Raw genomic sequence first — 17,215 nt, forward strand, 5'->3', positions numbered from 1 at the left:
TGAACAGAGGAGCCTGCGGGCTACAGTCCATGGGCTCACAAAGAGTCAGACATGACCTAGCAACTGAGCATGCATACAGTTTTCCACACAGAATGAAACAGGCTGGTATCCTAGTGTAAGCAGGGAATCTTACTGGCCTTGTATGAAAGTTATTTCCAGTTAAAATAACTTTAGTTGTAAAACTGCACAGAGAGACCAGGGAGCCAATAATTGATCTTTATTATACAGAAATGCGAAGACCATATGCATTAAATGGTGTTTTGCAGTGAACATTATGCAGATTCAAACTGAAGACATCCTCATCTTAATGAGATACAATATAAAAATAAACACTGACCAAGAGTTGCCAGAAAGAACTCAATTTCCACTCTCCCAATCAAGCTGAAACTCTCCACAGGAAAACCTGGCTTAAATTCATGCCAAACTGTTCAAATGGAAAGAAAAACTAAGTCAGGTAGAGACACCCTTGGACTGGGTTTTATAGTTTTAGGGAGCCAGACTGAAGCTCTACTCAGCTTCACATTTTTTAGGAATTTGTTTCATTTAAACTTTTTATCTTTAGTCACCTAAGTGATAACCTAAAGTGAAAAAAATTAAGTGAGTTGGGGAATTTTGTGGGGCTAGACAGGTTTAGAGGAGGGAAAATTACAATCATTCATTTAATTACTTCTGATCAGGAAAATTTGATATCAGGTCTGGGACATCTGTATTAGCCCTTTGATAGACTGTTTCTCTGTAGTGGTCAAGAGGCAAGATCCTTGAAGTATCAGCATTAACATTAGCACAGTTTGGTGCCTGTCCTCTTTATATTCCCAAATGCTGGACTTTATATAGGATGTTTTTAACATCAAATTGCCCTTCTGAATAAGATTTTTCTCAATAAGCTTCTCTTTGCATTTACTACTGACTTAAAAAATGTTTTAGAGAATGAGTTAGACAAAGGATTGTGTTGAGACAAGACTAATGACTAGGAGGGCATCTGTGGATTAAATATAGATAAAACTACTTCCAGGACCTTTAAATATACACAAAGTAGGTAAAGAACCCGCCTGTCAATGCAGGAGACTAAGAGACGTGGATTCCATTCCTGGGTCGGGAAGATCCCCCGGAGGAGGGCATGGCAACCCACTCCAGTATTCTTGCCTAGAGAATCCCATGGACAGAGGAACCTGGCAGGCTACAGTCCATAGGGTCACAAAGAATTGGACACGTCTGAAGTGATTGAGCATGCACACACGTCAATTCATGTAGGATACCAAAACAGGGAACAAGGTCTAGAGTTTAGATATATTGTCTGAACTCAGGATGGTGCTATTCAGCAATTGAAATTTAAAACTCCCTAAATTCAATCAGAGTAGAGACATTTAAAGTAGCCTGGAGGAATCCAGATAGTCATGTGCTAAAGAGTGGAAATTCTGGTGCCACTTTCCTTCTTTGCAAATTTTATTGGTGACTGCATAAAAGAGGTGGTTGAGAGATACATTTTTTTTTTTTAATTTAGATTTCTGCTGTAATGAATGATGGAGTAGGACAATGCTGAGAGAGAGAGTAGAGAATATATTTATGGTTCTAGGACTGTGAGAACCAGGTAATCACATTTGGAATATTCCCATTAATTTAGAAAAGGAAAGATGACAAAATCACTAGTGGAACATACATTTATATCTCAGAGACCATCTGCTCCAAAAATCAGTTTTATTTCCCCTTATTCAAAGAGATGGTTACTTCAATTAGCTACATTACTTAGCAGAGCCTGGGAGATAGGCTGAAAACATATATTTAAGACAGAAAACAAACTTTAAAAAATGAGATAAATGGTTTGCTCTATATCTCATTCACATTCTATGGCTAGAGAAATCCAAATCTCACTGAAATATTCCTGATAGTCCAAAAGCACACTGGATGGAAGTGAACCAAGAAACGAGAGAAAATGTTTACTGGATGAGTGCTGGTTCACCCAATTTATTCACCTCTGGAGTGGAAGTATAAGGAGATATAAAGCCTGCTTATAAGAGACAAGGTCTACAGAGAAGCCCTGAATTGCTCTCCCCAAATAACAAATTTGATTCAAGAGGAAAAAAAAAATGATGGAAAACATCTCATCACACAAAACTTGGTGATGGTGTCTCTGACAGTCACTGGCCAGCAATGGAAAAGGAGAAACCCAACAGCTGGCTTTACGATTTATTGAAGGCTGCCAGCACAGCCCAGATCATCTCTGTGGCGCTGTGCTTTGTCCCCTCTACCTCAGGGTCCAGTTCTACTAGGTCCTTGGCTCGATTCATTGCCATATCGTACTTGTCGTCTGTCAGAGAGGAGAAGACATTCTCCAGCACATCGGAGGAGTGAGCCAGCACCAGAAGTGCTAGTGTTCGCTTGTCCATACGCTGAGGGTCATTTACCCACCGCTCTAGGACACTATCTTGAAGTTTTTTCACTAGTCGTTGCTTCTCTGTTGTATTGGTCACTGGGTGAGTAGTCATGTCAAATAGGAGGAAATTCTGCTTCTCAGTGGTTAGAATACCCTTCTCTACTAGGTTCTTTGCAATTCTCTCTCTTACATTTCTCAGCTGGTACTGTAATTTGAAAGGGTTCCAGGTCTCACCTATGGGAAAAATAAATAGAATGCTTGAACAAGACTATAAACCAACTAGACTTCAGAAGACATCTACAGAATATTCTACCCTATAACAGTAGAATGCCCATACTTCTCATTTCCATGATACACCATATGTTAGGCCATAAAACAAGCCTTAATAAATTTAAAAGAATTGAAAACATACAAAGTATGCTATTCAGTCACAATGGAATTATAAATTGATAACAGAAGGATATTTGGGAAATTAAAAAGATATGTGGAAATTTAAAGACACACTCTGAAATAACCAATGCGTCAAAAAAGAAATCACAAGAAAAAATTCAAAAATACTTTTGAGTTGAATGAACATACCAAAACTTATGGGATGCAGCTTAAAGCAGTGCAAAGAGGGAAATTTATGATCCAAATGCTATATTAGAAAAGTGAAAGTCACTCAGTCCTGTCCAACTCTTTGCAACCCCATGGACTGTAGCCCACCAGGCTCCTCTGTCCATGGAATTCTCCAGGCAAGAGTATTGGAGTGGGAAGCCGTTCCCTTCTCCAGGATCTTCCCAACCCAGGTCTTCCGCATTGCAGGCGGATACTTTACCATCTGAACCACCAGGGAAGTCCTGTATTAGAAAAGGAGATGTCAAATCAATAACCTAGCCTTCTAACTTCAAAAAACTAGAAATAGAAGATAATACTAAACCCAAAGCAAGCAGGATAAAGGAAACAATAGAATAGAGAGGAAATAGAAAAAATGAAAACAACAGAGAAAAATCAATAAAATAAAACTCTGGTTCAATGAAAAGATGAAAAAAACTGACAAACCCAGAGTGACCAAGGAAAAGAGAAGACTCAGAATTACTAAAATTAGGAATGAAAGAGGAGACATTAATACTAAACTTACAAAAATTAACAGGGTTATAAGGAATACTATGGAAAACAGTATGACAACAATTTAGACAACCTAGAAGAATGGATAAATTCCTTGAACTACAATTACCTAAAGTGACTCAACAAGAAAGAGGGAATTTCAGTAGAACTATAACAAATAATGCCCTGGTGGCTCAGACAGTAAAGAATCTGCCTTTAATGCAGGAGACCTGGGTTCTATCTCTGGGTTGGGAAGATCCCCTGGGGAGAAGGAAATGGCATCCCCTCCCCAAATGCCCCAGTATTCTTGCCTAGAGAATTCCATAGACAGAGAAGCTTGGTGGGCTACCGTCCAAGGGGTCGCAAAGAGTCAAACATGACTGAGCAACTAATACCACACACATATAACAAGTAAAAGGCTTTCTAGGTGATGCTAGTGGTAAAGAACCAACCTGCCAATGCAGATATAAGAGACGCAAATTTGATCCCTGGGTTGGGAAGATCCCCTGGAGGAGGGCATGGCAACCCATTCTAGTATTCTTTCCTGGAGAATCCTATGGACAGAGGAGCCTGGTGGGGTACAGTCCACTGGACTGCACAGAATTGGACACGACTGGAGCAACTTAGCACACATAACAAGTAAATAGATTGAATAGTAACTTTAAAACTTCCCACAAAGAAAAGTGTGGTCAAGACGGCTTTTCTGGTAATTCTACCAAACATTAATGGAGAATTAATGCCAATCCTTCACAAACAGTTAAAAAAAAAAAGAAGAGGCAGAGGAGGGAACACTTCCTCAGTCTAAACAGTAAATATTCCTCTGATACTAAAATGAGACAAAACTTCACAAGATAACTATAGACCAGCATCTTTTATGTATATAGGTACAAAAATACTGAATAAAATATGCACAAACAAATCTAGTAATATAATAAAGACATAGGGAACTCTTTGATGGTCTGGTGTGCTAGGACTCTGCACTTTCATTGCCAAGGGCATAGGTTCAATCCCTGGTCAGGGAACGAACATCCTACAAGCAGTATGGCTCAGCTGAAGGAAAAAAAACAAACAACCCCATCCCTAAACTACGTAATATGATAAAGGGGGACTTAAAACAGAAATGTAAGTTTGATTAAAAGTACAAAAATCAATAAAATGAAAAGCAAAAACCAAATGATCACTTCCATAGACAAAAGAAAAGCATTTGATAAAATCCAACACTCTTACATCATAAAAACACTCCATAAGCTAGGAATAGACAGAAACTTTCTGAACTTGATAGAAGAATTTATGAAAACCTCACAGCTAGCATAATGCTTAATAGGAAAGAACTGAATGTTGTCATCTTAGATCAAGGATAAGACAAGGAAGTCCATTCTCATCATTCCTATTCAGCACCATACTGAAAGTTCTAGGCAGGGTAATTAGGTAAGAAAAATAAATAGAAGGATCTGGATTAGACAAGTTAAACTATTTTTATTTTCAACTGAAATTTTTATTTCAATTTTAATTACAGCAAAATTACAAGTAACAAGAAAAAAGATTAGGTGAAATGGATCAAAATACAAAACCTATACTTCAAAGGATACCATTAAGAAACTGAAAAGACAACCCATAAAATTGGAGAAAAATTTTGCAAATCATGTATCTGAAAAGATTTGTATTTAGAACATATTTTAAAAGTACAACTCAATAGTAGAAAGCAAACCCAATTTAAAAATGGGCAAAGGATTTGAACAGACAATTCTCCAAAGAAGTATACAAACGGCCAATAAGCACATATAAAGATGCTCAACATTATTAGTCATTCAGTTCAGTTCAGTTCAGTCGCTCAGTCGTGTCCAACTCTTTGCGACCCCATGAATCGCATGCAGCATGCCAAGCCTCCCTGTCCATCACCAACTCCCGGAGTTTACTCAAATTCATGTCCATCGAGTCGGTGATGCCATCCAGCCATCTCATCCTCTGTCGTCCCCTTCCTGCCCACAGTCCCTCCCAGCATCAGGGTCTTTTCCAATGAGTCAGCTCTTCGCATGAGGTGGCCAAGTATTGGAGTTTCAGCTTCAGCATCAGGTCCTTCCAATGAACACCCAGGACTGATATCCTTTAGGATGGACTGGCTGGATCTCCTTGCAGTCCAAGGGACTCTCAAGAGTCTTCTCCAACACCACAGTTCAAAAGCATCACTTCTTTGGCGCTCAGCTTTCTTTATAGTCCAACTCTCACATCCATACATGACTACTGGAAAAACCATAGCTTTGAAGAGACAGATCTTTGTTGGCAAAGTCTCTGCTTTTTAATATGCTGTCTAGGGTGGTCATAGCTTTTCTTCCAAGGAGCAAGCGTCTTTTAATTTCATGGCTGCAATCACCATCTGCAGTGATTTTGCAGCCCCCCAAAATAAACTCTGACACTGTTTCCATTGTTTCCCCATCTATTTGCCATGAAGTGATGAGACCAGATGCCATGATCTTAGTTTTCTGAATGTTGAGTTTTAAGCCAACTTTTTCACTCTCCTCTTTCACTTCCATCAAGAGGCTCTTTAGTCCTTCTTCGCTTTCTGCCGTAAGGGTGGTGTCATCTGCATGTCTGAGGTTACTGATATTTCTCCTGGCAATCTTGATTCCAGCTTGTGCTTCATCCAGCCCAGGGTTTCTCATGATGTACACTGCATATAAGTTATTAAGTAGGGTGACAATATACAGCCTTGATATACTCCTTTCTTGATTTGGAACCAGTCTGTTCTATGTCCAGTTCTAACTGTTGCTTCTTGATCTGCATACAGATTTCTCAGGAAGCACATGGGTCTGGTATTCCCATCTCTTTAAGAATTTTTCACAGTTTGTTGTGATCCACACAGTCAAAGGCTTTGGCATAGTCGATAAAGCAGAAATAGATGTTTTTCTGGAATTCTCTTGCTTTTTTGATGATCCAATGGATGTTAGCAATTTTATCTTTGGTTCCTCTGTCTTTTCTAAATCCAGCTTGAACATCTGGAAGTTCACAGTTCATGTACTATTGAAGCCTGGCTTGGAGAACTTTGAGCATTACTTTGCTAGCATGTGAGATGAGTGCAATTGTGCAGTAGTTTGAACATTCTTTGGCATTGCCTTTCTTTGGAATTGGAATGAAAATTGACCTTTTCCAGTCCTGTGGCCACTGCTGAGTTTTCCAAAATTGAGTGCAGCACTTTAACAGCATCGTCTTTTAGCATTTGAAATAGCTCAACCGGAATTCCGTCACCTCCACTAGCTTTGTTTGTAGTGATGCTTCCTAAGGCCCACTTGACTTAGCATTCCAGGATGTCTCGCTCTAGGTGAGTGATCACACCATTGTCGTTATTTGGGTCATGAAGATCTTTTTTGTATAGTTCTTCTGTGTATTCTTGCCACCTCTTCTTAATATCTTCTGCTTCTGTTAGGTACATACCATTTCTGTCCTTTATTGTGCTCATCTTTGCATGAAATGTTCCCTTGGTATCTCTAATTTTCTTGAAGAGATCTCTAGTCTTTCCCATTCTACTGTCTTCCTCTATTTCTTTGCACTGATCACTGAGGAAGGCTTTCTTATCTCTCCTTGCTATTCTTTGGAACTCTGCATTCAAATAGGTATATCTTTCCTTTTCTCCTTTGCCTTTCACGTCTTTTCAGCTATTTGTAAGGCCTTCTTGGACAACTATTGTGCCTTTTTGCATTTCTTTTTCTTGGGGATGGTCTTGATCACTACACCTCCTATACAATGTCACAAACCGTCCATAGTTCTTCAGGCACTCTATCAGATCTAATCCTTTGAATCTATTTGTCACTTCCACAGTATAATCGTAACAGATTTGATTTAGGTCATACCTGAATGGTCTAGTGGTTTTTCCTACTTTCTTCAATTTAAGTCTGAATTTGGCAATGAGGAGTTCATGATCTGAGCTACAGTCAGCTCCCAGTCTTATTTTTGCTGACTGTATAGAGTTTCTCCATCTTTGGCTGCAAAGAATATAATCAATCTGATTTTGGTATTGACCATCTGGTGATGTCCATGTGTAGTCTTCTCTTGTTTTGTTGGAAGAAGGTGTTTGCTATGACCAGTGCGTTCTCTTGGCAAAACTCTGTTAGCCTCTGATCTGCTTTGTTTTGTACTTCAAGGCCAAATCTGCCTGTTACTCCAGGTATCTCTTGACTTCCTACTTTCGCATTTCAGTTCCCTATAGTGAAAAGGACATCTTTTTTGGGTGTTAGTTCTAGAAGGTCTTGTAGGTCTTCATAGAACCGTTCAACTTCAGCTTCTTCAGCACACTGCTCGGGGCATAGACTTGGATTACTGTGATATTGAATGGTTTGCCTTGGAAACAATCAGAGATCATTCTGTCATTTTTGAGATTGCGTCCAAGTACTGCATTTCAGACTCTTTTGTTGACTATGATGGCTACTCCATGTCTTCTAAGGGATTCTTGCCTACAGTAGTAGATATAATGGTCATCTGAGTTAAATTCACCCATTCCAGTCCATTTTAGTTTGCTGATTCCTAAAATGTCAATGTTCACTCTTGCCATTTCCTGATTGACCACTTCCAATTTGCCTTGATTCATGGACCTAACATTCCAGGTTCCTATGCAATATTGCTCTTTACAACATAGGAATTTTTTACTTCCATCACCAGTCACATCCACAACTGGGTGTTGTTTTTACTTTGGCTCCGTCTCTTCATTCTTTCTGGAGTCTCCACTGATGTCTGGTAGCATACTGGGCACCTACCAACCTGGGGAGTTCATCTTTCAGTGTCCTATTTTTTTGCCTTTTCATACTGTTCATGGGGTTCTCAAGGCAAGAATACTGAAGTGGTTTGCCATTCCCTTTTCCAGTGGACCACATTTAGTCAGAACTCTCCACCATGACCCATCCGTCTTTGGTGGCCCTACATGGCATGGCTCATAGTTTCATTGAGTTAGACAAGGCTGGGGTCCATGTGATTATAGCTGATAAGGTTCTTTAAAAGTTAATCATTGAGAGATTACATCTGGGATAATGGCAGCAACCATTAGAAATTCATCTCTCCACCGAGACAATAATTATACTAGTAGCATCTACCTGAAACAATTAGTTTTGGAACTCTTGAGTTTCCACCAACACTTGTAGGTTCCAGGCGAAGCTAGGCTGGCAAACTGTGGTCAATATCAATTTCAGTAAATTTCAGCCTTCAGTGCAGCAGTGACTACTCAGCCCCGGCCCCATGATAGGTACCTGTGGGAACAGCAATCTGTAGTTCTGGAATAGCCTGCTGGAGTCAGGGTGGGCAATGAGGACTCTGTCTTTGAAATCTCAGGACCAGTGTTCTGGTTCTGGATTTGTAGCTTCTGATGGCTGACATACAGCTAACGGCTGCCACTGTTCCAATCCCTACCAGTTGAAGCAGCTTCCAGGGGATTTAAAAGAGAAGCATTTTTTACATTCAGAAACAACTGCATGTACACAGTATTTAAGAAAGCAACCATGCTTGCTTAAGAAAACATGTAATCTCTGAAATACAACCTTGGAAAAGATCTGAAGCTTTCACCTCAGTTGGATCTACAACACAGAGAAACCATAATACAATCAACAAAATAACAACAAACAACTCAGCAAAACCTGGGAAATGGGGAAAGTCTGATCTGATTTCCAGAGTTACTGTATTGTAAGATTTCAATATTCAGCTTTCAACAACAAAAAAATTACAAGGCACATAGTGAAAGAAAAAGGTATGTCCCACTAAAAGGGACAAAAGAAAAAGACAAAATTTGTACTTGAGGAAGCCCAGATGTCATTTACTAGATAAATACTTGAAAACGGCTGTTTTAAAGATGTTTCTTTATGATGCTTTCTTTAGCAAATAGCTAAAGGAAGACATGGGCAAAGACAGGAAAATGATGAACAAAATTAGAATACCAATAAAGAGATAGAAATTACAAAAAGGAACCAAAAAGAAAATCCGGCTTTAAGGGAAATGCTTTCAATTTTTCACCATTGAGGATAATGTTTGCTATGGGTTTGTCATATATAGCTTTTATTATGTTGAGGTATGTTCCTTCTATGCCTGCTTTCTGGAGAGTTTTTATCATAAATGGATGTTGAATTTTGTCAAAGGCTTTTTCTGCATCTATTGAGATAATCATATGGTTTTTATCTTTCAATTTGTTAATGTGGTGTATTACATTGATTGATTTGTGGATATTAAAGAATCCTTGCATTCCTGGGATAAAGCCCACTTGGTCATGATGTATGATCTTTTTAATATGTTGTTGGATTCTGTTTGCTAGAATTCTGTTAAGGATTTTTGCATCTATGTTCATCAGTGATATTGGTCTGTAGTTTTCTTTTTTTGAGGCATCTTTGTCTGGTTTTGGTATAAGGGTGATGGTGGCCTCATAGAATGAGTTTGGAATTCCTCTGCAATTTTCTGGAAGAGTTTGAGTAAGATAGGTGTTAGCTCTTCTCTAAATTTTTGGTAGAATTCAGCTGTGAAGCCATCTGGTCCTGGGCTTTTGTTTGCTGGAAGATTTCTGATTACAGTTTCGATTTCCGTGCTTGTGATGGGTCTGTTAAGATCTATTTCTTCCTGGTTCAGTTTTGGAAAGTTATACTTTTCTAAGAATTTGTCCATTCCTTCCAAGTTGTCCATTTTATTGGCATAGAGCTGCTGGTAGTAGTCTCTTATGATCCTTTGTATTTCAGAGTTGTCTGTTGTGATCTCTCCGTTTTCATTTCTAATTTTGTTGATTTGGTTCTTCTCCCTTTGTTTCTTAATGAGTCTTGTCATCATAAAATTGACGGCTTGTCAATTTTATTTACCTTTTCAAAAAACCAACTTTTAGCTTTGTTGATTTTTGCTATGGTCTCTTTTGTTTCTTTTGCATTTATTTCTGCCCTAATTTTTAAGATTTCTTTCCTTCTACTAACCCTGGGGTTCTTCATTTCCTCCAAATGACCCAATCAAAAAAAGGGCCAAAGAACTAAACAGATATTTCTCCAAAGAAGACATACAGATGGCTAACAAACACATGAAAAGATGCTCAACATCACTCATTATCAGAGAAATGCAAATCAAAACCACAACGAGGTACCATTACACGCCAGTCAGGATGGCTGCTATCCAAAAGTCTACAAGCAATAAATGCTGGAGAGGGTGTGGAGCAAACGGAACCCTCTTACACTGTTGGTGGGAATGCAAACTAGTACAGCCACTATGGAGAACAGTATGGAGATTCCTTAAAAAACTGGAAATAGAACTGCCATATGACCTAGCAATCCCACTCCTGGGCATACACATGGAGGAAACTAGATCTGAAAGAGACACGTGTACCCCAATGTTCATCCCAGCACTGTTTATAATTGTCAGGACATGGAAGCAACCTAGATGCCCATCAGCAGACGAATGGATAAGGAAGCTATGGTACATATACACAATGGAATATTACTCAGCCATTAAAAAGAACTCATTTGAATCAGTTCTAATGAGATGGATGAAACTGGAGCCCATTATACAGAGTGAAGTAAGCCAGAAAGATAAAGCCCAAGACAGTATACTAATGCATATACATGGAATTTTAAAAGATGGTAACGATAACCCAATATGCAAAACAGAAAAAGAGACACAGATGTACAGAACAGACTTTGGGACTCTGTGGGAGAAGGCGAAGGTGGGATGTTCTGAGAATAGCATTGAAACAAGTATACTATCAAGGGTGAAACAGACCACCAGCCCAGGTTGGATGCATGAGACATGTGCTCAGGACTGGTGCACTGGGAAGACCCAGAGGGATGGGATGGGGAGGGAGGCAGGAGGGGGGATTGGGATGGGGAACACATGTAAATCCATGGCTGATTCATGTCAATGTATGGCAAAAACCACTACAATATTGTAAAGTAATTAGCCTCCAACTAATAAAAATAAATGGGACCAAAAAAAAAAAAAAAGAAAATCTGGAGCTTAAATACAACAGCTAAAATAAAGAATACACTATATGGGTTCAAAAATAGATTTAAGCAGGCAGAAGAATTAGCAAATTTGAAGATAGTACAACTGAAGTAATAGTTTAGGGAAAAACAACAAAAAAAGTGAATGGAGCGAAGAGGAGCCAAGATGGCGGAGGAGTAGGACGGGGAGACCACTTTCTCTCCTACAAATTCATCAAAAGAATAACTGAACGCAGAGCAAACTTCGCAAAACAACTTCTGATCGCTAGCTGAGATCATCAGGCGCCCAGAAAAGCAGCCCATTGTCTTCGAAAGGAGGTAGGACAAAATATAAAAGATTAAAAGTGAGACAAAAGAGCTAAGGACGGAGATCCGTCCCGGGAAGGGAATCTTAGGCGGTATTGCTTGGAGTAGGGTCCGGGCCTGAGTGCCCTGAGGACAATCGGAGGGAGCTTCTGTGAGTTGCCAACTTGAACTGTGGGAGACCAAAAGAGAGAGAGTAAATTAACCGGCCCGAACACACTGCCGGCCGTTCGCAGAACAAAGAGACCGAGAAAGTCCATAGAGGAGCTCGCAGGCTGTGGACCGGCCCAGCCCCGCCGGAGGCAGGAGGCGGGGGGAGGGGAAGGTCGCGGCGAGACACAGGGCGCGGGCAGGGACTGGGGCTGGGGACGCGGAGGGCGGAAGGCGCGTGCACCCGACTGGCGCCAGCGGAAACTGAGACTGGGTCCGTGGAAGGGAGTGGGCGCGCCACACCTGGGGAGAGAGCGCCCACCAAGCCCCTGGCTGCCTGGACCGCTCTGACGGGGAAGGCACAGAGAGCAGGAGCAGCTTTTCGTTCCGCGCTTTTGTGGAACACCCGAGGGCTGGAACCTCGCGCAGCGCAGGGTGCGCTCCATATAGAACAGCCGGGAGCCTGAGCAGCGCAGACGGAGAAACCAGCGTCAGCCCCTCCCGGCAGCACCAGCCCGCCCCCGCGGCGCAAGTCCGTCCCCACAGCGCCAGCCCCTCCCTGCCCCGCAGAGCGACGGAACTAGCTACCTGAATAAGAGTCCACCTCCGCCCGCCTGTGTCAGGGCGGAAATGAGGCTCTGAAGAGACCGGCAAACAGAAGCCAAATAAACAAAGGGAACCGCCTCAGAAGGGACTGGTGCAACAGATTAAAATCCCTCTAGAAAACCGATAACCCTAAATGCAAAACAGAAAAAGAGACACAGAAATACAGAACAGACTCTTGAACTCTGTGGGAGAATGTGAGGGTGGGATATTTCAGAAGAACAGCATGTATACTATCTATGGTGAAACAGATCACCAGCCCAGGTGGGATGCATGAGACAAGTGCTCGGGCCTGGGGCACTGGGAAGACCCAGAGGAATCGGGTGGAGAGGGAGGTGGGAGGGGGGATCGGGATGGGGAATACGTGTAAATCTATGGCTGATTTATATCAATGTATGACCAAAATAAATAAATAAAAATTAAAAAAAAAAAAAGTGAATGGAGCCTAAGGAATCTCTGAGACACCATCAAATGGACTAATATTTTCATTGTAGGAATCCGAGAGGAGGAGAGAGAGAAAGGGCAGAAAAATATTTGAAAAAATAGCTGAAAATGGTCCAAATTTCACAAAAGACATGAATCTACAAATCTAAGATATTTAATGAGCTCAATGTTGACTAAAACATCCGAGATACATTATAATCTATTGAAAGCCAAAGATAAACAATCTTTTAAAACCAATTTTAAACTGAAGTATAGTTAATTTACAATGTTATGTTAGTTTTAGATGTACAGTACAGTGATTGAGTTACACACACATATATTTGGGCTTCCCCAGTGGCTCAGATGGTAAAGAATACACTGCAGTGCAGGAAGCCTGGGTTCGATCCCTGGGTTGGGAAGATCCCCTGGAGAAGGGATGACTTCCCACTCCAGTATTCTTGCCTGGAGAATTCCACAGACAAAGGAGCCTGGCAGGCTACAGTCCATGGGGTTGCAAAGAGTCAGACATGACTGAGTGATTTTCATACACACACACACACACACACACACACACATATATTTTAGATTCTTTTCCATTCTAGGTTTTTATAATTTGCTGATTATAGTTGCCTGTGCTATATAGTAGGTCCCTATTGTCTACCTATTTTATATATCTGAGGTTAGTCACTCAGTCGTGTCCAACTCTTTGTGACCCCACGGACTGTAGCCTGCCAGGCTCCTCCTCTCCATGGGCATTCTTCAGGCAAGAATACTGGAGTGGGTAGCCTATTCCTCTCCTCCAGGAGATCTTCCTGACCCAGGAATGGAACTGGGGCCTCCTGCATTGCAGGTGGATTCTTTATCAGCTGAGCTGTTAGTCCCAAACTCCTAATTTATCTACCCACCCCACTTCTGCTATCCACTTTGCTATTTCTGTTTTGTAAATAGTTTATTTGTATCATTTTTAAAGATTCCACATATAAGTGATATCATATAGTATTTTTCTTTTTCTGTCTGAGTTACTTCATTTAATATGATAATCTCTAGGTCCATCCATATATACATACACACACACACATATATATTATATCTTCTTTATCCTTTCAGCTGTTGACAGACATTTAGGTTCCTTCCATGTCTTGGCTATTGTAAATAGTGCTATTAACACTAGGTTGCATGTGTCTTTTTGAATTAGAATTTTCTCAGATATATATGCCTAGGAGTGTGATTGACAGATTGTACATAACTCTATTTTTAGTTTTTTAAGGAAACTCCATACTGTTCTCCATAGTGGCTGCACCAATTTACATTCCTACCAAGTGTAGGAAGATTTTTTTTGCTCCACACCCTCTCCAGCATTAATTTAGTTTACAAAGATAAAGAATCTTAAAAGCAGGAAGAGAGAAGTGAGTTGTCATACACAAAGTATCTTCAATAAGATTATCACCAGACTTCTCATCAGAAACTTTGGAGGCTAGAAGACAGTGGGTTGACATACTCAAAGGGCTCAAAGAAAAAAATCTGCCACCTAAGAATTCTATATCCAGAAAAAGTGTCCTTGAACAATGAAATTAAGACTTTCCCAGGTAAATAAAAATTGAGGAAGGTTGTTACCACTAGACTTGCCCTGCAAGAAATGCTAAAAAGTACTGCAGGTTGAAATGAAGGGAAGCTAGAAGTGACTTGAAGCAGTAATGAAGAAATAAAGACACACAATAAAAGTTAAATACATGGACAACTATAAAAGTTAATTTTGGTTTGTAACTCTACTTTTTATTTTCTATATACTTTAAAAGACAGATGCATTAAAGAACAATTATTAACCTATGTTATTGGTCACACAATTTATAAAGGTATAATCTGTGACATCAAAACAGAGAGTGGAATGGAGCTGTATAGGAACAGAATTTTTGTTACTGAAGTTAAGTTGGTATAAATTCAAATTAAGTTGTCACAACTTTAAGATATAAAATGTAATCCCCATGGTGCAACAGAGAAAACGTCTACAGAATATACACTAAAGAAAATGAGAAGGGAATCAAAACGTTTCACTATAAAAAAATCAACCAAACATAACAGGAGATAGTAATGCAGGAAATGAGGGACCGAAGTCTACAGGCCATATAGAAAACAAATAGCAAAATGGTGGAAGTGTCTCCTTATCAGTTATTATTTTAAATGTAAACACATTAAATTGTTTAATCAGTAAAAAAAAATTGGCAGAATGGGTTAAAAAACATGATCCAACTAAATGATGTTTATGAGAGACTCAATTTTTTTTTTTTTGAGAGACTCACTTTAGATCAAAGGACACAGACAGGTTGAAAGTAAATGGATGGAAAAAGATATTCCATTCAAATAGTAACCAAAAAAGAGAAGGGATGGCTATACTAATTTTGGACAAAATAGAGTTTAAATCATACAAGACAAAAGAGACACAGAGACATTATATATTAATAAAAGGTTCAGTACAACAAGATAAAACAATTATAAATATTTACACTCCTAATAACAGACTGAAAATATATGAAGCAAAATGGATAGAACAGACAGAAGTAGACAGTTTTATATCACCCTACTTGCAGAATACATGTTCTTCTCAGATTTACAAGGCACATTCTCTAGGAGACACCATGTGTTAGGCCATAAAATACATCTCAATATATTTCAAAAGACAGATATCATGCAAAGTATCTTCTCTGACCACAGTGGTATGAAATTAGACATCAATAAAAGAAGGAAAATGAAAGTTTGCCTATATGTGTAAATTAAACAAGCTTAAACACCAATGTGTCAAAGAAGAAATCACAAAGGAAATTAGAAAATACTTAGAAATGGATAAAAACACAACATATGAAAGCATATGGGACACAGTGAAAGCAGAGGGAAATTTGCTGTAAATGCCTAAATTAAAAAAGTCTAAAATCAATCTCCTAACTTTATACTTTAATGGACTAGTAAAAGAAGAGCAAAATAAACCCAAAGTTAATAGAAGGAAGGAAATAGATTAGAGATATCCAAAAAGGGAGATCAGAAAAACAACAAACAAAATTAAAGAAACTAAAAGTTGTTTCTTTGAAGTGATCAACAAAATACACAAACATTTAGCTAGACTGCCAAAGGAAAAAAGATAGAAACAACTAAAAATCAGAAATGAGAGTGGAGGCATTACTATTGACCTTGCAGGGATTAAAAAAAGAATTATGAAATAATATTATAAATAACGTTAAACCAACAAATTAGACAACCTAGAAAAAATGGACAAATGCCTTGAAACATTCAAATTATCCAAACTGATGAAGAAACAGAAAATTTCAACAGATTTATAGCAAATAAAAATATGAAATCAGTAATCAAAAATCAAAACCTCCCTACAAAGAAAAGTTCAGGGCCAGATGACTTCATCAGTGAATTCTACCTTACATTTAAACAAGAATTAACACCAATCCTTCTCAAAGTCTTCCAAAAATCTAAAGAAGGAACATGTTAACTCATTCTGTGAGGCAAGATTATCCTGATACTAAAGCCAAATAAAGACATCACAAGAAAAGAAAGTTACAGACCAGTAAGTCTTATGAATGTAGATTCAAAATCCTTAGTAAAATATTAGCAAACTTAATCCAAAAGCATGATAAAAGGATTATTCACTATGATCAAGTAAAATTTATCCCAGGAATGTAACAGAAACTCAAATAGACTAAGGATCTAAATAGATATTTTTCAAAAGAAGACATACAAATGGCCAAAAGACACATGAAAATGTGCTCAACATCAGTAATTATCAAGGAACTGCAAATCAAAACTATAGTGAGATTATCACTTCACAATTGTTAGGATGGTTATTATTAAAAAGATAAAAAATAACAAGTGTTCAGGGAACTCTGCTCAATGTCATGCGGCAGCCTGGATGGAAGGGGAGATTGAGAGAGAAGAGATACATGTGTATGTTTGGCTGAGTCCCGCTGGCCACCTGAAACTATCACAACATTATTAATCGGCTATACTCCAATATATAATAAAAAGTATTTTAAAAAGATAGGGACTTCCCAGGTGGTCCAGCAGCTAAGACTCCACCCTCCCAATGCAGGGGACCCAAGTTCAATCCCTGGTTGGGGAACTAGATGCCACATGCTGTAGTTAAGATCCTGCATGCTTCAACTAAGACCCAGTGCAGCCAAATTAGTAAATAAATAAAAATAAATATCTAAATATTTTAAAAAATTAAAAAAAAAACACAAATGTTGGCAAGGACATAGAGAAAAGGGAACCCTCATGCACTGTTGGTGAGAATGTAAATTGGTGCAGTCACTATAGAAAACCGTATAGAAATTTCTCAAAA

At 39.1% G+C, this 17,215-nt stretch overlaps 1 protein-coding gene across 2 annotated transcripts in view; it reads right to left on the reverse strand.

Moving 5' to 3' along the window:
* Positions 1–202: 202 nt before the first annotated feature.
* The window catches only part of GOLPH3L (golgi phosphoprotein 3 like), a 42,935-nt gene continuing 25,922 nt past the window's right edge, over positions 203–17,215 (reverse strand). For both annotated transcript variants that reach the window (XM_043457588.1, XM_043457578.1), the window contains one exon: positions 203–2,605. In XM_043457588.1, coding sequence (XP_043313523.1) covers positions 2,178–2,605 — 428 coding nt within the window. In that variant the 3' untranslated portion in view covers positions 203–2,177. The remainder of the gene's footprint in view (positions 2,606–17,215) is intronic.

This window comes from Cervus canadensis, chromosome 2 (genome assembly GCF_019320065.1).
Source record: "Cervus canadensis isolate Bull #8, Minnesota chromosome 2, ASM1932006v1, whole genome shotgun sequence".
NCBI lineage: Eukaryota > Metazoa > Chordata > Mammalia > Artiodactyla > Cervidae > Cervus > Cervus canadensis.